Here is a 21,724-nt window from a genome sequence, read left to right on the forward strand (position 1 = left end):
CTTTATAGTGTTTAGAAACACTGACAACATACATCACTCTTCAAATCTTCTTCAAATTAAAAAATAAGGAAAAAGACAATTTGCTTCAGCAGAGAAACAGCAACAGCTAATTTCTTTCTGTAAAATGTCCCACTAAAAGGTAAGCCCAAACCTATGACCACGTTTCCTTTGCAATAAGAAAATTAAAAAGAACACTTTTTAGTCAACTTTAATTTAAAAAAAGAGAAACTCTGAGGGTTATAGATGAAAATCAAACGTCTAACTATAATCTCTATCGATTTACACATATCTAAAATATATAAGGCAATATATGAATTCACTAAACAAATTCACTCCAGCTATTCATGAATATTTCAAACACCAGTGTGTGTGATGAATTAAGTCACTATGAATCATCAAATTCCATTTCCAGAGCACTTTACCTTTCCCATCTACTAAATCAGTTACAATAAGGCACTTCTTAAATCCATATGCTGTTGCTGGAAATCTCAACCCAAGCCATCAATGCCTGTTCAGGTGAGCAGAACGTCTTTTCATTCACCATCATGTATGTGCACACACACATATATATGTGTGTGTATATATATGTGCATGCACGCACACACGCTTTTTTTTTTTTTTTGGCGATCTGGAAAAATTATGTGTGGCATTTAACACTTGCACTTTCTGATACTCCCCACCCCTATCAGGAATAATGACCTAATCTTTCCTATTTTTTGGTTTCACTTATTTGGTAAGATTGAATAAATATCCCAAACACCACCGTGTTGTTCAAAATAGACTGAGAAAGAGTGCCCTGTAACAGGGGAGCCCCAAACATGAGACTTTTGGGGGAAAACCTTGCTTGTGATCAAGCATATACAATACATACTTGAAGATAATTTTTAAGAGGGAAGGCTGCCTGGTTTCTTCATGCCTTCTGTAAGTGCTGTCTAAGCTTTGAGATTTGGAATAAAATATCCAACTCTACCGCCATTTTCCTTTTGAAATCACGGGCAGACAGGGAACATCCAAGACTTTTTTAATTTTAATAAAAAATAAAAGTAAAATAAAAGTCTTTTTATCTTGAAACAAGATCTTGCTCTGTCACCCAGGCTGGAGTGCAGTGGCACAATCATGGCTCACTGCAGCCTTGACTGAGCTCAAGGATCTTCCTGAGTCAGCCTCCTCAGTAGCTGGGGCCACAGGCATGCACACCATCACACCTGGTTAGTTAAGAAAAAAAAAATTTTTTTTTTTTTTTTGGTAGAGACGGGGTCTCACTACGTTGCCCAGGCTGGTCTCAAACTCCTGTGCTCAAGTGATCTTCCCAAAGTGATGGGATTATAGGCATGAGCCACCACACCTGGCCCTACTTTCAACATAATACTATACTACTATAGGCACAATCTTTCCAAGGAGCTAATCTGATGTTATCTCTGCTAAGCTTAAAAACATTTACTGCAGCCAGGTGCAGTGGCTCGAGCCTATAATCTCAGCACTTTGGGAGGCCGAGGCGGGTGGATCACCTGAGGTCAGGAGTTCGAGACCACCAGTCAACATGGTGAAACCCCGTCTCTACTAATACAAACATTAACCAGGCATGGGGGCGCGCGCCTGTAGTCCCAGCTACTGGGGAGGCTGAGGCAGGAGAATCACTTGAACCCGGGAGGTGGAGGTTGCAGTGAGCCAAGATCACGCCACTGTACCCCAGCCTGAGCGACAAGAGTGAAACTCCGTCTCAAAAAACAAAACAAAACAAAATACTTTCAAATGCCTCCACTAGTGTGAAGGATAGAAAAATTGAGTGTCTACTGTGTCATTTCCAGGTTACTCTAACCTGCCTTTGTTTACCTCACTGGACCAATCCTTGGTTCTTCTTACTCTACTGGTGGGTCACACTCCACCTTCTCCCCTCAGGGGCTCTCCAGTAGTTGGGAGTCACTGCCACACTGGCACTGCAACCTGGTTTGACTAAATCCCACCCACACTTCGCAGCTCAGCTTAGTCATCTCTTCCTCCCAAAAGCTTCCTTGATCACAGTCCCTTCCACACTCGGACCCAGGGAACAAATCTGTTATCACAGAACTCAACCCTACTCTTGTCTGTTTCACACACTACCACTGCGAATACTTAACACTGAGCATACCCGGCGCTAAGAGACTTCGGGCACTTAAAATTAAGTGCTTTACACAGATTGCCTTCTTTAAATTCACAACAAACCTGACGTAGGTAACATTCTTCAGACGGGAAAGCTGAGGCCCAATGAAGTCACAGTGCCAGGATGGGAACTCAGGCCATCTGGCTGAAGGGTCTGAGCTCTTACCTTCTATAGCATCTTGCTGCTCAAAGGATTCTATATATGACCAGGCGCTTCCTGAGAGAGTACAACAGTGAATGCTTACTAGATGCTTGTTGAGAGAATGATCAGAACACTTACTACCTGAGAAGCCACCAGTCACATACAAAATAGGCTGGAAACTTGACTTCTAGTACTGTCCATTGAGTAATGCTGGTTTAACAGATGATCCCTAGAGTACCCTTCCAGCAAAATAAATTAGCAAAAACAAAAATCCCCTTTCTTTCCCCAGAGATGTCCTTCACAGGTGCTGACATATTGCTTGCAAAGTCAAAAACCAGTTACTGAGTAGTTAAGTGAGGCCTTTACCTAGTTTCACAGTGACAGAAGCTCAATAAGCCTCACATTTAGAGGCAGGAGCAACAAAACTATTCCAAGATACACTAATCTAATCTGTTGATGACAAAGAAAAATACTCAAAACAACCCCATCTTTTAATTTTCTAGCTTAACACTGATTTTTAAGGCAGGAAGGATTTACGATTCATTAAAAAATTAGCATGTATTCCATTTAACGCAAAAAACTTAGGACTACAGGGAACCTAGAAGGTATCTGGCAAAAAGGAAATCATAATAGCTAACATTTAGCCATTTTCATATACATCATTCTTTTTCTGGGTACCTTTAAAAAGGAAGTTTTTTTGGGAGGCTGAGGTGGGAGGATTGCTTGAGCCCAGGCCTGGGCAACATAGAGACACCCTGTCTCTTTAAAAAAAAAAAAAAACCAAAAAACTCTACGTTTAAGTTATTCCTCATCATTGCATTTTATAGATGAGGAAACTACAGTTCAGAGAGGTTACGCAGATGGCTACATGGTTTCCTTCCTAGGTCTACTGTCACCAAGCTCTATCCACTACATTATGCTGTTCCAAAGTTTAAAGATGTGGCCAGATGCATTTAACCTATTAGGCACAAAACTCCCTTTCCTACTCCCACTTCCAAGTAGAGCTGTGATCAGGAACTGGGGAACAGCCTCCGTGTCCTCTCCTACATCCCCAACTCAGGTGTTGGCACACTTCAATCGCCTAATGTAAGACATGCTCCGCCCTTACTGTTCCTCTCAGCACAGCTCCCAACTGCTTGTTAGCAGGAGTCACCATTCCGAGATTTCAATCTGCAAGGTCAGTTTAGGTGCAGTAATTTCAGACAGACACCGCATGGGACTGGCACTCACCTTCTGATCCCAGAACCACAAAGACTGCGAGATCCGCATTACAACGACTTTCACAACTGATGGGAGAACTGCATGTAGCGTTCCTGCACTCCACTTCCGCTAAGTCTAAAATGACACCACTGTTTCTAACCATCCACTCACTTCGGACCAACGCCTTATCGAATACATTTTCAAAAGCCTGGCAGCTTCGCGAGCTGGATGGTGAACCCGTCCCACGCCATGGGCGCATCAACCTTACCTTGCTGTCATGAGGCTAAGAGCCCCGAGAGACACTTTGCAGCTCGGCACTCTCCTGCAGCAGCTAGTCTAACTCTGGCTTCCCCGTGTCACACGCGGAGATCGACTCCACACCCACCCACGCACGATCACCATGTGCAAAGTTGAATCCCGACTTCGCCGCAAAGACATTTCCTTTTCCCCTACGTGCAAAGGAGCTGTGGAGCCGTGCTCCCTGCCTGGCTGTCGGGAACTGGGATACCTTCCCCGCGGGCGCCCGCCACCTCCTCCCCGAGCCCGGCATCCAAGCCGCAGGACCCACCCCTGCGCAGGAACGCGACGCCCGTCCAGGTGTAGCCGCCGACTGCAGGCCACGCCGCCGGCCGCAGCCCGCGACTCGGGAGGCCGAGGGCGGAGGCGCGGCCGCCGCGCCCGCGCAGAGCCGCTCACCGCCCCCCCGCCCCGCCTCCCGCGCCCCACCCCCACCGCCCGCCGGCGGGAGCCAAGGCGCGCCCAGCCGAGGCCCCACCGCCCCGGCCCCCGCCCGCCCGCGCGCGCGCGCCTCGCGACCCTCCCGGCCCTCCCCGCCCGTGCGCCCGGCACTCACTGAACATCCCAGGCGGCTCCGGCTCCCCCCGCCGCCGCCGCCTCCGGGATCGGGTTGCTTCCGCCTCCGTCGTCTCTGCCGCAGGGTCTCGCTCCGATGGTCGGCTCAGCTGGGCCCCCGCGCCCCGCGCCCCGCCGCCCCCGCCGCCGCTCTGGGCGGCCGCTCCATGACTGACTGACACGGAGCGGGCCGCGGGCTGGGCCGCTCGGGCCTCCAACGCGCAACCGTCTCCTCCAATGGGCGAGGCGCCTCGGCGCTCGGCTGGCGACGCCTGGCGTGCGTGCCGCCCCTCCCCGCTGCGCCGCCGGCGTCGGGCGGAAGGAGCGCGGGGCCCGGTCCCACGTGGTGGGGCTGCGGGACCGGGACAGCAGCCGCCGCTGCTGCCGCCGTCCTCCGCCGTCTACCCGGAGCTGTCTCGAGGTCAGCCCCCTACCGGGCCCGGGTCCCGAGGTGAGTCCCCACCCGCGGTGAGCTCCTACCTGCAGCCAGGTTCCGATGTGAGTCCCCCACCCGGGGCTGGTCCTGAGGAGAGCTCCCTACTTGAGGCCGGGTCCGGGATGGGGGTCCCCCAACCCTGCCCAGTTCCGGTGCCGCCAGCAGACTCTGGGCGCCAGCCGACTGGGCACGCTCCGTTCGCGAAGGCAAACTCCCTCCTGGCATCTAGCTGCTCTCCCTTGGTTCTTGTTGCTTGGTCTCTTTCTGCTGGGAAGGGAGTGCTGGCAGGGCTGTGCTGTCCGCCCTGGACTTCGCATTGCCCGGTAAGGGCGGTTGCAGGCCCGGAGAGCCGAACTCTGGCGGAGCTGGGGAGAGCATCTCGGTTGTCTTTGTAGCCAGTTCAGCAAACACCTGTTATGCACTTTGTAGCTGTCGCGGTGGCGGTCTATGGTATTGAACTTAGAAGTCAGGCATCGTTGAATTCGTTTTGGACATTTTGACAAAATAGGAAAACTGACAGCACTTGATGGTTCTTGTTCTCTGCAGTAGAGTGAAGGATAATTTAATTTCTAAAATGAAAACGTCTTAACGTTCCTTTTCTCTATAACTTTTAGGAAACTCAAAGCCAAGTTTACCAGTATTATAGTAGCTGTAGATGTTTGGTATGTTTGCTATCCCCGAGACCTAACGGTGTTTTGTTTTCTATTTTTAGTCTTTTCCTTGTGCAAGTATCTCTTGTATCTTTTTTGAAGTGTGTATGTGCGTTGTAAATTTATACATGACTGAATAAAAGTCTTAGCGGAAGGTTACTGTTGCAGCTGAAATAACAGTATTCCTTTGGGGATTTCTTTTTCACTTGGAGACACATTACTTTCTCCAGATATTGCTTATGTATCTTTTCCTCTTTCAATTTGAAACCATGTATGAATGACTCTTTCCACAAGTAATGTAAACAATGATATTGGCCTTGTTGAATTCCTGCACACTCACCTTTGTGGAAGAGATGTTTGATCGCAGTTGGAATACATATAGTCCATCTTCTGTGTGTGCAGTCCATCTTTTGCTTGCTTTTGTCTGAATTTCCCCCAGAAAATTCATGGAGTCAAGCATCTTGTATGTAGATTTACCCCGACAAATCTGTTGATTCATTAAAAACTTTTAAAAGAATACATATTAGGTAAACAATAAGATGCAATATTGTTGGCTTTCTGGTGCCTCCTCAGTCTGACCTTGTTATAGTATTTTTTTTTCCATTGTTTTTAAATTGTAGATAAAGCCTAGCCATGGCTGCTGTTTATTCTGGCATTTCCCTTAAGCTTAAAAGCAAGACAACCTCCTGGGAAGATAAACTAAAACTAGCTCACTTTGCTTGGATTTCTCACCAGTGCTTTCTTCCAAATAAAGAACAAGTAAGTTTAATGTGAAACTCATATTTTTACAGTCTGTCAAGATAATTATCACTTGTATAATTTGGATATTGACAATTGGTTAAAATAAAAAAGTAGAGAAAAAGTTGGGGAGGGAACTTTGTTGGAAGTTAAATGTAATGACAATGAAAAAAGTAATCAGTCAGGTACTTCATTAATACTTTTTTTTTTTTTTTCCTGTTAAAAAACCTCATTTAGGTTGGGGGCAGTGGCTCATGCCTGTAATCTCTCTTTTGGGAGGCCAAAGCAGGAAGATCGCTTGAGGCCAGGAGTTCTAGACCAGACTGGACAACATAATAAGATCTCATCTCCTAAAAAAAATATATAAATATATATGTATATAAATTAGTCAGACATGGTGGCATCTGCCTGTAGTCCCCACTACCTGGGAGGCTGAGGTGGGAGCATCCCTTAAGCCCAGGAGTTTGAGGCTGCAATGAGCTATGACTGTGCCACTTTCACTCCCAGCCTGGGCGATAGAGCAAGACCTTGTCTCTTTAAAATAAATAAATGAACCCACCGAATTTAGCATTTCTTTTGTTTGGAGACATTATATTACAAATTAAGTATATGCATTAATGAACACATGGGTAATTAAGTTACAGAAGTTAGGTTCTAAAAGTCCATTGATAGCTGCATTTGCTTATAAATCTAAAGTGATGTTTCATAATCGGTTGGTGGTGCTTTGCTAAAAATCCTCAGGATTGGATAAAAATTGAAGGTTGGGAAGTAAAGAAATGTTAATATTTGTATAAAGTCATTTTAGAAATAGGCTAGGTACCAAGAAAGGCATTGCATTTTGTTAGAATTTCTCAGGCTTTTTAGGCTAAAAAATAGTTGGCATGATAAACACCAGGATGACAAGCTCATGAAATTGGATTAATACACATCCAGTTCCTGTTGTCAAAGAAGACAGCACAGAATGCGTCCAAGGTGGATGACGTGTGAAGTGATGATCAGGTGTGGTGCAGAGAGCAGCGGTCATAGCCAGTGCTTTCTACACCTGGCTGCACGTGGGAGTCATCCTGGCAGCATGGCCATCACCTGGCAAGTCTGCCCAGGGTGAAACAAAGGGGAGGCTCTAGCAGCCAACTGGATCAAAGTTTCTGCCGTTGTTATACTGAGATATTTTATTCCTTCTGGCATCTGTCACTGTTCATACTGTTATTGACAGTTCTGGGATCATGAGTTGGGGCCTCTCCACCTTTCTTCAATGTTTTGTGAATAAGGAAACATGACACAGTAATGGAACCTGTATAGGCACAGTCCTCCTTTTCATAAAGCACTTGTGTGATTTCATATCAACTGTGTCTGTCTCCCAGATGATGTATAATATTAATAGTATTAGAGGTTAAGCTGCAGGCAACGTGGGGGAAGCCAGGACACAAATCCCAGACTTTCGACTCTTACTTGCTTTTTTGCTTTGTGTGTCTGATACATTCTGTGGTCCTTCTGAGCAGTCTTTGTGTTTCGAACTTTTAAAACTTAGTTGCATATCTCAGAGATACTGCAGGTTTGGTTCCACATCACCGAAATAGATCACAATATTGTGAGTCACACAAAGTTTTTGGTTTCCTAGTGCATATAAAATTTATGTTTATACTGTACTGTAGTTTATTAAGAATGCAATAGCATTATGCCTAAAAAATGTACATACCTTAATTTAAAAATATTGCCCAAAAATGCTATTGGTTATCTGAGCCTTCAGGGAGTCATCATCCTGGAGGGTCTTGCCTTAATATTGATGATCTGGGTGGTGATTGCTGAAGGTTAGGGTGACTCGCAACTTCTAAAATAAGACAACAGTGAAGTTTGCTGCATTGATGGAGCTTTTCCTTTCATGAAAGACACAGCATTTTACCCACAGTGGAACTTCTTTCGAAATTGGACTTCTCAAAACCTGCCACTGCTTTATCAACTAAGTTTAAGTTCTATTCTCAATCCTTTGTTGTCATTTCAGCAATGTTCACAGCATCTTCACCAGGAGTAGATTCCATCTCAAGAAACCACTTTCTTTGCTCATCTCTAAGAACCAACTATCCATTCAAGTTTTATTAGTCCCGTCTTCAGGCTCCACTTCTAATTCTAGTTCCCAGGCTGTTTCCATTATATATGCAGTTGCTTCCTCCACTTCAGTCTTGAGCCCATCAAAGTCATCCACGAGGATTGGAATGAGCTTCTTCTAAAATCCTGTTAATGTTGGTATTTTGACCTCTTCACATGATTCATGAATGTTTTTGCTGGCATCTAGAGTGGTGATTCTTTCCAGAAGATCTTCAGTGTGACTTTCTCCACATCCATCAGATAAATCATTATGGCACCTATAGCATTAGGAAATGTGTTTCTTAAATAATATGACTTGAAAGTCAAAAGTACTCCTTGATCCATGGGTTGCAGAATGGATGTTGTGTTAGCAATCATGAAAACAACATTCATCTCCTAGTCCATCTCCATCAGAGCTCTTGGTCACCCAAGAGCGGTAATCTTCTGATAGGAATCGTTTGGTTCCGATCGGTCTCAACACGGGCTTAAAATCTTCAGTAAACCATGCTGTAAACGGATATGGTATCATTCAGGCTTTGTTTTTCCATTGACAAAGCACAAGCTGAGTAGATTTAGCATAATTCTTAAGGCCCCTGGGATTTTGGGGATGGTAAGTGAGCACTGGCTTCTACTTAAAGTTACCAGCTGCATTAGACCTTAATAAGAGAGTCAGCCTGTCCTTTGAAGCTTAGAAGCTAGGCATTGACTTTCTTCTTTAGCTATGAAAGTCCTAGATAGTGGCTGGGCACAGTGGCTCTTGCCTGTAATCCCAGCACTTTGGGAGGCAGAGGCAGGTGGATCACCTGAGGCCAGGAGTTTGAGAACAGTCTAGCCCACATGGCAAAACACCATCTCTACTAAAAATACAAAAAAAAAAAAAAAAAATTAGCCGGGCGTGGCGGTGGGTGCCTGTAATCCCAGCTATTCGGGAGGCTGAGGCAGGAGAATCAAACCTGGGAGGTGGAGGTTGCAGTGTACCCAAGATTGCACCATTCTACTCCAGCCTGGGCGACAAGAGCGAAACTCCATCTCAAAAAAAAAAAAAAAAAAAAAAAAAAGAAGTCCTCGATGACATCTTCCAATAGAAGGCTGTTTTTTCTACACTGAAAATCTGTTTAGTTTAGCCAACTTTGTCTGTAATCTTAGCTAGACCTTCTAGATAACTTCACCTGGAACTTTTATGTTATGAAGATGACTTCTTTCCCTAAACTTCATGAACCAACCTCTGCTAGCTTCTAACTTTTTTCTCTGCAGCTTCCTTACCTCTCTCAGCCTTCATAGAATTGAAGAGAGTTAGGGCCTTGCTCTGGATTAAGCTTTGGTTTAAGGGAATGTTGTGGTTGGTTTGATCTCCTATCCAGACCACTAAAACTTTCTCCATATCAGCAATAGGGTGTTTCACTTTCTATCATTTGGTGTTCACTGGAGTAACACTTTTAATTTCCTTCAAGAACTTTTCCTTTGCATTCACAATTTGGCTAAGTGGCTCAAGAGGCTTGGTTTTGGTCTATCTCACCTTTCAGCATGGCTTCCTTACTAAGCTTAATTATTTGTAGCTTTGGATTTAAAGTAAGAGACATGCAGCTATTCCTGCCACTTGAACACCTGGAGCAGGACACCTGGAGTAGGGTTAATTGGCCTAATTGCAATATTATTGTGTCTCAAGGAATGGGAAGGCCAGAGGAGAAGGAGAGAGGGGAAAATAGCCGGTCAGGGTAATAGCATTTTGGTGGAGCAATCAGGACGCATAGAACATTTATTGATTAGGCTTACCGACTTAGAAGGACACAGTTCATGGCACCCCAAAACATTTAGAATAGTAAGTAACATCAATGATCACCGGTCACAGAGCACCATAACAGATAGAATAAGAATGAAAAAGTTGGAAATACTGGGAGAATTACCAAAATGTGGCAGAGACACGAAGCAAGCACATGCTGTTGGAATAAAGGATCTGATAGACTTGCTTGGCACAGAGTTGCCATAAACCTCCTATCTGTAAATGCAATATCTGTATCCACAAGGCACAATAAAATGAGGTATGCCTGTATAATCTCAGAAAAGGGGGTAAGACGTGTTAGAGTTTCACCTGAAACTTTTAATTTGCCCTAACAAGACAAATTTGTTTTCCCGTTCTTATCCTTTAATAATAAACATTTTAAAATACCTGAACACTTAAGTAATATTACCAAAGGTAAGTTTTAAAGGAGAGGTTCGCCCCCGTGGCAACTGGATTTGGTTATACCTGTAATGTCCCTTTGATGTCTAACATCTTTCTCTCTTAGCAAGTAAGTTTATTGTCAGTGTATGTTTCCTTCAAATTCAGGTATTACTTGACTGGGCAAGACAATCATTGGTTGCCTTTTATAAGAAAAAACTTGAGCTGAAGGAAGATATTGTTGAAAGGCTTTGGATCTACATAGATAACATTTTACATAGCAGAAAATTGCAGAATCTCCTCAAGAATGGAAAGACCATTAATCTTCAGATTTCCCTAGTCAAGGTAATTCACTCTTCTGTTGTCCTGTTATGTGTTGCATGCATCTCCATTGATTTCTTCTTCATGCTGGAAACTTGTTTTAGTGTCAGTTGTATGAAGATATAGGAAATATTAAGGTAGGGGAGAAGGATGTAATATTATTGGAATTATAATAATAACTGTTGAATCTGTATCATAGGCTGTAAGCATTTTGTTATTTAATATTCAAAAAAAGCTTAGAATGATTTCATAAACAGGTCATTGATTACCTTTTTAATTGGAAAAGGTAGCTAGCAAATTATGCTTCTCTGATTTGTTTTTCTTCTTCTTCACCTTTCTTTTGGCCTGGAGGGAGATCAAAGGCCAAAATCCGGACAGAAATTTCCTCAAAGGTTTTTTTTTTTTAACCCCACTATGGCCTTTGAGCCACAAGTGCCACTGGTGGCTTGGCCGGCAACTCGGGGCCTCTGCAGTTTTTGACTGAAAGTGATTTTAAAGTCTCGGATCAGAAGTAGGAACTTCACTGTCAAAACTGAGTGTGTTTATACACCACGAGAATAGCTAGATACGATAAAAACTACTACTAATTAGCACTTAATGTGTGCTAGACTCAAAGAAGTTTAACTTTCCTAAAGTCACATGGCTAGTTAGTGGCAGAGCTGGGATTTGAACCTCACTCTGCCTGAGTACAAAGCCTGTGCTGTGAAGCCCTAACACTGCCTCACCCTCATGAGTGTGCAGGCAGAGAGAAAATCATTAGAGGCTAGTAACGGAGAGGAACGAAGGTTGAGCTGCCTGATGGCACATAAGGCTTAACAGTTCTTGAGATTATGTTCCAAACTGGGTCACTTTTAAAAATAATAAACCAGTGGTCACCAAAGTGGCTTGTTTCAAATGGTCTTTTGGAATATGGGAAGAAAATCCTAGAATGCCTCCTTGTTTAAAAAGCGATACGTAATTTTTATTTTTATGTATGCTTCATAATTATATAAAATGTTAGTGCTGTAGCATATGTGCATAATTTATAAATAAATTACACTTATTGAGTATAAATGCAGGAAAAATCGATGAGTTGTATAATCAAAAATTTGGAGATCACCGTAATAGTGCATTGATGTTTAAGGATTTGTCATCTTTGTTACAGCTTTTCCAGAGTAACTTTAAAAGTCCACGACCAGCAATTACTTGAATAGAAATAATAATACCTATCTCATTGGGGTACCTGATAACTTAGCACCTGGGGTAGGTTTGGTTCTCAGGTTCCATAAGGCTGGGAGCAAGTCACCTAACCTGTGAGTGAATGAATCTGCCTGGTTCTCATAATTTCTGGTGTTTGTGAATTTTGGAATTTTGAGAGCAGTAGACAATAGATTTGCTGAATAATAAGCAGTAGCAACATAACATTTGCTTTTCTTTTTAAACAATTTTTTGAGATACAGTCTCTGTCACCCAGGCTGGAGTGCAGTGGTGTGATCTTGGCTTACTGGAACCTCTGCCTCCTGGGTTCAAACGATTCTTGTGCCTCAGCCTCCTGAGTAGCTGGGACTACAGGTGTGCACCACCATGCTCGGCTAATTTTTCAGAGATGGTGTTTCACCGTGTTGACCAGGCTGGTCTCAAATGCCTGGCCTCTTGTAATCTGCCTTGCACTCAGCCTCCCAAAGTGTTGGGATTACAGGCATGAGCCACCATGCCCAGCTGCTTTCCTTTCTAAAAGAGTGTCTTTTGCTTTGGTTTTTTTAAATAGAAAAAGTATAATTGACTATAAACATGTATTTTTTTTTTCTTTTTTCAGACAGAGTCTTGCTCTGTCACCCAGGCTGGAGTGCAGTGGCTCGATTCCAGCTCACTGCAACCTCCACCTTCCCGGTTCAGGCCATTCTGCTGCGTCGGCCTCCCAAGTAGCTGGGATTACAGGTGTACGCCCGGTTAATTTTTTCATTTTTAGTGGAGTCGGGTTTCACCATGTTGACTAGGCTGGTCTCAAACTCCTGACCTCAAGTGATCCGCCCACCTTGGCCTCTCAAAGTGCTGGGATTACAGGTGTGAACCACTGTGCCTCGCCTATAAACATGTATTTTCGACCACAAGATCGTAATTCAAGTGCTACTTTCCTTCTGCCTGGTAACATCTAAGCTCAGTTGCAGGTTTAGGGTCCAAGGGAAAGTGATATTTGGCATTTAAGCCCTTTAAAACCCAGCTTTAAAAAAAGGGACAACAAATTTACAAAGGCACAGATCCTTTTCTAGATTTGCATTGGTGGAAGATGGATGTGTGGAGGAATTGAAACAGGTGCTTTGCCTTATTTTGATGCACTAAGCTTATGTCAAGTTCATTGAAATATGGTAACCTGGGCATTTCTTTCTTACCAAGATGAGGGTAAGGGGTGAGTTTGTTGATTTTTTTTTTTTTTTTTTGATACTTTTCTTGTGTATATGGGTTTAAGGTCAGTAATGAATTTTCTTTCTTTCTTAATGTTCAGATCATAAATGAAAGAATAACTGAGTTCTCTCTTCGGGGTTCCCAAAGAAACATCTGTGCTGTCCTTCGATGCTGCCAGGGCATCCTGTCAACCCCTGCCCTTGCTGTCATCTACACGGCCAAACAGGAGCTGATGGTGACCTTGCTGAGCCAGCTTTGCTGGTCGGCCTGCAGGCAGCCAGAAGGAGCCGTGGTAGCCCAGTTGTTTGAGGTCATTCACCTGGCCCTTGGCCATTATCTCTTGATCCTGCAGCAGCAGGTCAACCCAAGACGTGCCTTTGGGGATGTGACTGCTCACCTGCTCCAGCCATGCCTGGTCCTGAGGCACTTACTCTCCGGGGGCACATGGACGCAGGCTGGCGAGGGCCAGCTGAGGCAGGTGCTGAGCCGGGACATCAGAAGTCAGATTGAGGCCGTGTTCCGAGGAGGAATTTTTCAGCCTGAGCTGCTGTCATCCTACAAGGAGGAGCTCTTGGACCAGCAGCAAGGGGATGTGAAAGCGGGAGCCATGAAGAACCTTCTGGCTCCCATCGACACCGTGCTCACCAGGCTGGTCAGTGCTGGCTACTGTGCAGCATCCCTTCATACCTCTGTTGTGGCCAATTCAGTGGCCTTACTGTATAAGCTCTTTCTAGAGTCTTACTTCAAGGAGGGAAACCAGCTTCTCTGCTTCCAGGTTCTCCCCAGACTGTTTGGCTGCTTGAAGATTTCACACCTGCAGGAGGAGCAGAGCAAAGCCCTGTCCACATCAGATTGGACCACAGAGCTTTTGGTTGTGGAACAGCTACTAAACTCAGTGGCCAACAACAATATCTACAACATCGCTGCCGACAGGATTCGGCACGAAGAGGCTCAGTTTCGCTTTTACCGGCATGTGGCTGAGCTGCTGATAAACCATGCACAAGCACCCATACCAGCCTGGTTCCGCTGCCTGAAGACTTTGATCTCTCTGAATCATTTGATTTTGGAGCCAGACCTGGATGACCTGCTGGCTTCGGCATGGATCGATGCAGAAGTAACAGAGTTTCGAACCAAAAAAGCCCAGGAGACGCTTATTCATACTGTCTTCCAGACTTATGTCAAACTCCGACAAGTGCCACGGTTGTTTGAAGAAGTTTTGGGGGTGATCTGTCGTCCAGCTGCTGAGACACTGAGGCAGCCTGTGCTGGCCTCGGGCCCCTCCACGGTACTGTCTGCATGCCTCCTGGAGCTGCCTCCGAGTCAGATCCTGGACACGTGGTCCCTTGTGCTGGAGAAGTTCCAGTCTTTGATCTTGCCCTATTTGGAGAGTGATGCTGACATGGCCCTGAAGTCACTGTCACTGAGCTCGCTGCTGCACTGCATCATGTTCAACATGAGGAGCCTGGACAGCAGCACGCCCCTGCCCATCGTCAGACGGACGCAGTGCATGATGGAGAGGATGCTGAGGGAACTGGTGCAGCCCCTGCTGGTCCTTCTCCTGGACCCCCTAGGCCCAGAGCCAGAGCTGTGGCTGCAGAAGGTCAGTGACTCTGCACTCTTGCTTGCTTACACCTGGGCCCAAGTGGACGCTATGTTAAGTTTGAACTGTAGCCAGTATCACTCTATGTCTGGGGCCCTTATAGGTGTTGCTGTGGAGATCTCGAACGTCCCTTCATTGCTCCCAGGTGTAGAAACACAGCATTGGAAGAAGATAGAGACGTTTACAGCCCAGTTCAGCTCTCTTGGTAGATACTGCTTGGAACAGCTGTACCTGCAGAAAATGAGAAGGACTTTAATGCACACTAGTTTCCGGTCTGAAGAAGCCCTCCAAAGTTTGAGGTGCGATGCTGCCTTTATTATTGGTTCCAGCAGAAAAAGCTTGAATCAGAGAACGATGGCTTCCTGGGATGGCCAAATTGGGACAGTGAGTGGACTCACATACCCTGTAGCACACTGGCACTTGATTGTGTCAAATCTCACCATTCTGATATCCTATCTGTGTCCAGATGATGTGAGATACCTGGCCAGTGTCCTGCTGAGAACTTTACCAATGGGCAAAGCCCAGGAAGGCTCAATAGAGGAAGAGGCATACGTCACACTGGAAAAAATTTCCAAAGCCATCCTTCATAGCCCTCTCTTTCCAGAGATGCAGTCCCTTCATTCTGCTTTCTTACTGTGCGTAACCGCAAGATGCTCCAGCATTCTGTGTTCTGGTGCCCAGCGTGACTCAGGTCTTGTCAGTCAGCAGCTTCCCTGGCTTTTTGAAAAGGACCACATGGTTGTGGGTCATTGGGAAAACAGATTTGCAAAAGCTGGACCCGAAGGTTTAGAACCTAGAGGAGAAATTGCCAAGAACTTACTATCCCTGGTCAAGAGTGACTTCCCCATCCAGCTGGAGGGAGAGCAGTTGGAAAGCATCCTGGGGCTTTTGGAAGTGATTTCTGCTTTACAGCTGGACAGCCTCTTACCACCCTATCATGTGCATTATTTTCTTCTGTTACTGTCCATGGCCATCACCAGACTAGGATGCTCTTGCTCCTCCTCACTGGCTCTCAAGTTCTTGATGACTTGCTACCAGCTTCTTGGTTACCTGCAAAAGGGGAAAAGTGCTCGCTCTGTGTTCAAGATCATGTATGGTAGTGATATTTTTGAGATTGTACTGACTTCATTGTTCAGAGCTAGTGGTAGGTTCCCTATTGAGATGGATGATCCCACTTGGCTGGAATTCCTCCAAGTGATAGGTACATTCTTAGAGGAGCTAATGCAGATGCTCATCCAAATGAAGCTGAGCTTGTTGCTCAATTTTAGAAAAATCACCACATTCCTCTCTAGTTCCAAACCATACATGGAAGCAGCTTCTGGCAAACAATTGGAAAATCAGAACCCCCAGGGCAGGCAGCTCCTTCTGGTGTCTTTAACCAGGTTGTGCCATGTCCTGGGACCTTTCCTCAAAGAGCAGAAGCTGGGCCAGGAGGCCCCAGCAGCACTGTCCGAGCTGCTGCAGCAGGCTGTGCTGCAGACGGGAGCTGTGCTGCAGCTCTGCTCAGTGCGAGGGGCCCAGGGCTGGCACCTTCCCTCCGTCCTCATCTCATCCATCAGCACGCTCTTGGAAGCCGACCTCGGTCAGCACTGCAGGGATGGAGGAGCCAACATTTCCCACGTAACCGACAGGACGCTGCTCTCCCACGCTGCCCTCTACCAGGGTGTTTACTCTCAGATACTGTTGGAGCTGCCAGCTCTTGCGGGACATGATCAGTCTTTTCGGGCAGCCTTGCAGTTTTTGACTCTGTTCTTTTTGGCCCCAGAACTCCATCCCAAAAAGGACTCCGTGTTTACCTCCATGTTTCATTCTGTGAGAAGAGTTCTTGCAGGTAAGATATTTTCTCTTGAGCTAATTCTGTGTTATAGAGGTCTAGTTTCCACTGCTCCCCTTTTTGGAACTGGGAATAAGTGAGCACGTGATGTGTTCAAAAGGTACCACATGTGGACAGTGAGAAGATCTCTCTCCTAGGCCCAGCATGCACGACTTCATGCCCTCTATTTACATTCTAGGTATACATTAGCAATTACCGCTACAAATAGTTCCCTACTTTCTGTGCAAACAGCAGCCTCCTCCGTATGTTGCTCTGTACCTCAGTTGCTCACTTCTTTTGGAGGTTGTTCTGTGTAGGTTTTTAGTTTTGAAATCTGCTCCTCTTCAGCTTTTTAGCCTTTAACTTGTCCTGGCTGCAATGAGATACATAGATACCTGCATCCTTAGTAGACTCTTATGTATCAGACTTTCAATGCCATAAATTGACTTTAAAAAGGTACAAATCAGAGCCAGGCGTGACAGCTCATGCCAGTAATCCTAGCACTTTGTGAGACTGAGGGGGCAGATTGCTTGAGTCCAGGCAACATGGCAAAACCCCATCTCTACAAAAATTGGCCAGGTATGGTGGCATGTGTCTGTCGTCCCAGCTACTCAGGATGTTGAAGTGGGAGGATCACTTGAGCCCAGGGAGGTCGGTGCTGCAGTGAATCTTGATCCTGCCATTGCACTCCAGCCTGGGTGACGCAGTGAGACCCTGTCTCATTAAAAAAAAAAAAAAAAAGTACAAATCACTTAATGTCTTTTTTTTTTTTTTCTTTTTTTGAGACAGAGTCTCGCTCTGTCGCCCAGGCTGGAGTGCAGCGGCATGATCTCGGCTCACTGCAACCTCCACCTCCTGGGTTCAAGTGATTCTCCTGCCTCAGCCTCCCAAGTAGCTGGGACTACTGGCATCCGCCACCACGTCTGGCTAATTTTTTTGTATTTTTAGTAGAGACAGAGTTTCACTGTGTTAGCCAGAATGATCTCGATCTGACCTCATAGAGAGTTTCACTGTGTTAGCCAGGATGATCTCAATCTGACCTCATGATCTGCCTGCCTCAGCCTCCCAAAGTGCTGGGATTACAGGCCGGAGCCACCGTGCCCAGCCAAATCACTTAATTTCCAAAGAGCCTCTTACAGTTCCTTGAGGGCAGGACTGTGCCTGCCTTAGTTCACACACACAATCACCCCCACCCCGCCCATATTGGGGTGCTGCCAGGTAGAGGTGCTCACTAGACCAAGGCAACCTACGATGTCATCAGAGTGTTTGAGTCTGAAGGCAGCCTTCCAGGCAGCAAACTAGGACCTCATACACAGTCCCAAAGCGAGAGAGCTCATGTCTTCCTGCACAGAGTCGACCTTTACAGCCCCCTTGGTGAAAGGTTAATGGGTTACTAGGCAGCCATTAAAATTATAATTCTGAAACCTCTTATGAAGACAAGGGCTAGAAATATATAGAAAATATTGTTAAGCAAAAAAAGTACAATATGAAATGTTAAATATGCCACAGTTACAACTATGTAAAATATATATTCATGCAGAAAAGGGCTAGAAAGGCATCCAAAAATTAAAATAATTATTGCATTAACATGTGTTGTATTAGTGCAGTGTAATAGGTTGTGATTGTTGCTATTTTCTTATTTTGTACCACTTTAATGTTGCATTTTAATAAGAATAAATCAAAATACTTTTCTATGATTTAAACTTGCCATAAGCAGGGAATAGATGATAATGTTTTTGGAGGCCCATTTAGAGTTTGTTGAGGTTTTCCTCTAAATATAGTGAAAGACGATTAAGATTTGTTACCTTTATTAGGGTATACAAATAAAATACACTTTTACTCCTCCCAAACAAACAGTTAATGGAAGAGATTTCTTCTGTTTCAAGATGGCACACACCACAATTGTGGGGGGTCTTTTCTTTTTTGTTTTGGTGGTAACAAAAGGGCTGGGGTCAGGTCAGTCTTTTGAGGTGAGGTCTGCAAGTCAGGCAAATCTGACCCTCGTTAATGTCACGTTAACGTCCGTGTTAAGCACACGTTAAGGTCTGTGTTTCTGGGTGGAGAAGCTGTGACGGATGGGGCCACAGGCATGCCTTTCAGTACGTGAGGGTTAAATGGGTTCTCGCAGAAAGTAGAGCCATCTGGTCTGCCTGTGCCAGTGCCAGAACTGGAGTGCCACGGGCCAAATCACGCTGCTGTTGTCTCCCTTTCAGTAACTGTCTCTGGCTGGATTGTGGATTAACCGAAAGGCTCTGATATTACATTGTTCTGTCTTACTGTGTCAGGGTGTCTTTTAGTGAATGGTGTTCACCTTCTTAATGGGGGCTAAAATCGAGTCTTTTATTAAGCCTAATTATAGTGTTCTAAGTGACTGGCCCAAGAAACGGCAGCTGGTGGTCTGAAGCTCTGCCCTTGTGCCATTTAGTTAAACAGAATATTGTGTCCTCCTTTTCCTCTTCAACCCTGCTGAGTTGAGGCAGTCTCTTTTTTTTCGAGACAGAGTCTCGTTCTGTCACCCAGGCTGGAGTACCGTGGCACAGTCTTGGCTCACTGCGACCTCCGCCTCGCGGCTTTGAGCGATTCTCTTGCCTCGGCCTCCCAAGTAGCTGGGATTATAGGTGTGTGCCACCACACCCAGCTAGTTCTTGTATTTTTAGTAGAGATGAGGTTTTACCGTGTTGGCCAGGCTGGTCTCGAACTCCTGACCTTAAGTGATCCGCCTGCCTTGGCCTCCCAAAGTGCTGGGATTACAGGCATGAGCCACCGTGCCTGGCCGAGTTGAGGCAGTCTTTAAGTCCTAACTGTATGTCCCTGAACTTTTGGTACCTTATTTCCCCAGGGACAGAGCCCCTCGGTCACAGCGTGATCAGGGTTGGGCAAGGCCAGACTGGTACACTGTGCCCTCAGTTCATGGGCCTGGGGTGTTGCTGTGTTCAGGTCTCTTCCATCTGAGCTGTTAGACACTGTCCAGGGAAGTGCCAGAATTGTGAGTGCTCCGGAAGAAATGCCAAATGAGGAGTGGCCTCAGGCTTTGGGCAGGAAGAGGGAGTGTGAAGAGGGACCGTGCAGGTGCCCCAGCCATGGAGTTCTCCCTGTGTCCTTAAAGGTGGCTCAGAGGTGGGCTTTTGAAAAGAATGCCTTCTGATAGTAGAACAGAGGGCCTGAATTCAATTACAGAAACCAACATTTCTAAAAATGCTTCTTGGCTGGGAGTGGTGGCTGGCATCTGTAGTCCTGCACTTAGCGGGAGGCTGAGCCAAGAGATCACTTGAGGCCAGGAGTTTGAGACCAACCTGGGTGAAAAAGCAAAACCCCATCTCTACAAAAAGCCCGTGCGGGTAGCATGCACCTGTGGTCCCAGCTACTCCGGAGGCTGAGGCGAGAGGACCCCTTGAGCCCAAGAGGTCGAGGGTGCAGTGAGCCATGATTGTGCCACTACATTCCAACCTGGGTGATGGAGTGAGACCCTGTCTCCAGAAACATAAAAAAACAATTAAAATGCTTGTATGTTTGAGGCTGTGTCCTGCTCTGGAGATGAGTGAGGTATTGATTTTTGCCTTTGTAATTAAGTAAACAGACATTCGCACACATCACAGGGTAAAGGTGGGGGAGACGCCGTAAAGTGAACCAGAGCTATGGGACTCGGTGGAGAGGCCACATACAGGCCACGTGTGAGTGGCCCTTGAAGCGTAGCTAGGGCAGGTGGAAATGGGAGCCTTTCGTGTGAGGGCACTGTGTTGTGAACTCTGGCCTTTTTTTATTTGCCAGCCACAGGAGTTGGTGCTGTTATGCCCACTTCACTGATGAGGGAGTTGAGGCTCAGATAAATCATGGGTCCAGGGTTTTACAGCTCATGGGAGACTTGGATCTAGATCTTTACCTCCCAAAAGTCCACTTTCCCCCAATGCTGTAAATAGTAAGCAAAGACGGGAAAGCAGGACGGTATTCTGGCAATGTGGAATAGGCAGGTGGGGCTGAAGCACTGGCTGGAAAGATGACCTGGGGCCAGATGATAAAGGGCCTTGAGTGCCCTGGGTTTGGGCGTTATTGTGAAACTGTGGGCCTGAGGGCACTGAGGATGATGGGAAACAGCTGGGTGACTTCCTGACCGTCATCCAGGCCTGAAAAATGGAGCTCTCTTAATCTTTATGACTTTCTCCTCTGTTTAAAATATCACCCACTCTTGCACCCCTACCGATTTTATAAAAGAAACACAAATAAAGTAGAGAAATAAAATACTGTTGACCCTTGAACAACATAGGGGTTAAGGCACCAACCCTCGGCACAGTAAAAAATTCCATGTATATCCTTCTGAAACAATTCTATTTAAAAAATCTTATATTACTTTTGACTCTCTGGAAATTTCCAAACTACTGATAGCCTACTGTTGACCAAAGCCTTACTGATAATATAAACAGTCGATTACCACGTTTTGTGTATGTATTTATGTATTCTTACAATCAAATAAGCTAAAGAAGATGTTATTAAGAAAATAATAAGGAAGAGAAAATGTATTTGCCATTCATTAAGTGAAGTATATTATCATCAAGGTCTTCATCCTCTTCATCTTCACATTGAGTAGGTTGAGGAGGAGGAAGAGGAGGGGTTGGTCTTGCTGTCTCGGGGTGCCAGAGGCAGAAGAAAACCCATGTGTAAGTGGATCCATGCAGTTCAAACATTGTTCAAGGGTCAGTGGCACAAAGCAATAATCACTGTCTTCTGTGGTTCGGAGTTTACCTCCTAAGCATGGCTGTCGTCTTCTGTGTTTGTGTGTGTACACACAATGCACAGGTGCAGCTGTGTGTGTGAGAGCATGGCATCACACTAAATACGTGTACCTGCTTTTTCCACCAGTGCTTGTATCACCATGCCCCTAACTTGGTGATGTTTGATGGCGGCCACAGCTGTGCGCAGTTTCATCATGTGGCTACTTGGTAATGTATTTCACCTGTCTGTCACATCGTAACAGTTTTGGTTTCTTACCCACACAGATCCTGAAATTCCTGTTCGGGTCACTCAGGATATTGAGCCTCATTTGGGAGCCTTGTTCACCCAAATGTTAGAGGTTGGGACGACAGAGGACTTGAGGCTGGTGATGCAGTGTATTCTCCAGGGACTGGACGTCAGTAACATGTGGAAAGCAGATGTGCAGGTGGGCGGCTTCTCCCTCCTTGTGTGGCAGGCTCAGAAATCATGTCGGCTCAAATGGGA

General features: G+C 45.6%; 2 protein-coding genes across 3 annotated transcripts in view; one reads left to right on the top strand and one right to left on the bottom strand.

Moving 5' to 3' along the window:
- The window catches only part of TAF5L (TATA-box binding protein associated factor 5 like), a 33,070-nt gene extending 28,550 nt beyond the window's left edge, over positions 1-4,520 (bottom strand). Inside the window, exon 1 of the mRNA XM_025368662.1 lies at positions 4,335-4,520. The gene's annotated coding sequence lies outside the window, so the exon portion shown is untranslated. The remainder of the gene's footprint in view (positions 1-4,334) is intronic.
- A 138-nt stretch (positions 4,521-4,658) lies between these two features.
- URB2 (URB2 ribosome biogenesis 2 homolog (S. cerevisiae)) overlaps positions 4,659-21,724 on the top strand; it is a 34,053-nt gene continuing 16,987 nt past the window's right edge. The window contains exons 1-5 of one of the 2 annotated variants that reach the window (XM_025369360.1): positions 4,659-4,784; positions 6,040-6,178; positions 10,566-10,742; positions 13,201-16,531; positions 21,505-21,665. In XM_025369360.1, the coding sequence (XP_025225145.1) occupies positions 6,053-6,178; positions 10,566-10,742; positions 13,201-16,531; positions 21,505-21,665 (3,795 nt within the window). In that variant the 5' untranslated portion in view covers positions 4,659-4,784; positions 6,040-6,052. Of the gene's footprint in view, positions 4,785-6,008; positions 6,179-10,565; positions 10,743-13,200; positions 16,532-21,504; positions 21,666-21,724 lie in introns of both variants that reach the window. The other variant, XM_025369361.1, reaches the window with a different exon arrangement.

This window comes from Theropithecus gelada, chromosome 1 (genome assembly GCF_003255815.1).
Source record: "Theropithecus gelada isolate Dixy chromosome 1, Tgel_1.0, whole genome shotgun sequence".
Taxonomy (NCBI): domain Eukaryota; kingdom Metazoa; phylum Chordata; class Mammalia; order Primates; family Cercopithecidae; genus Theropithecus; species Theropithecus gelada.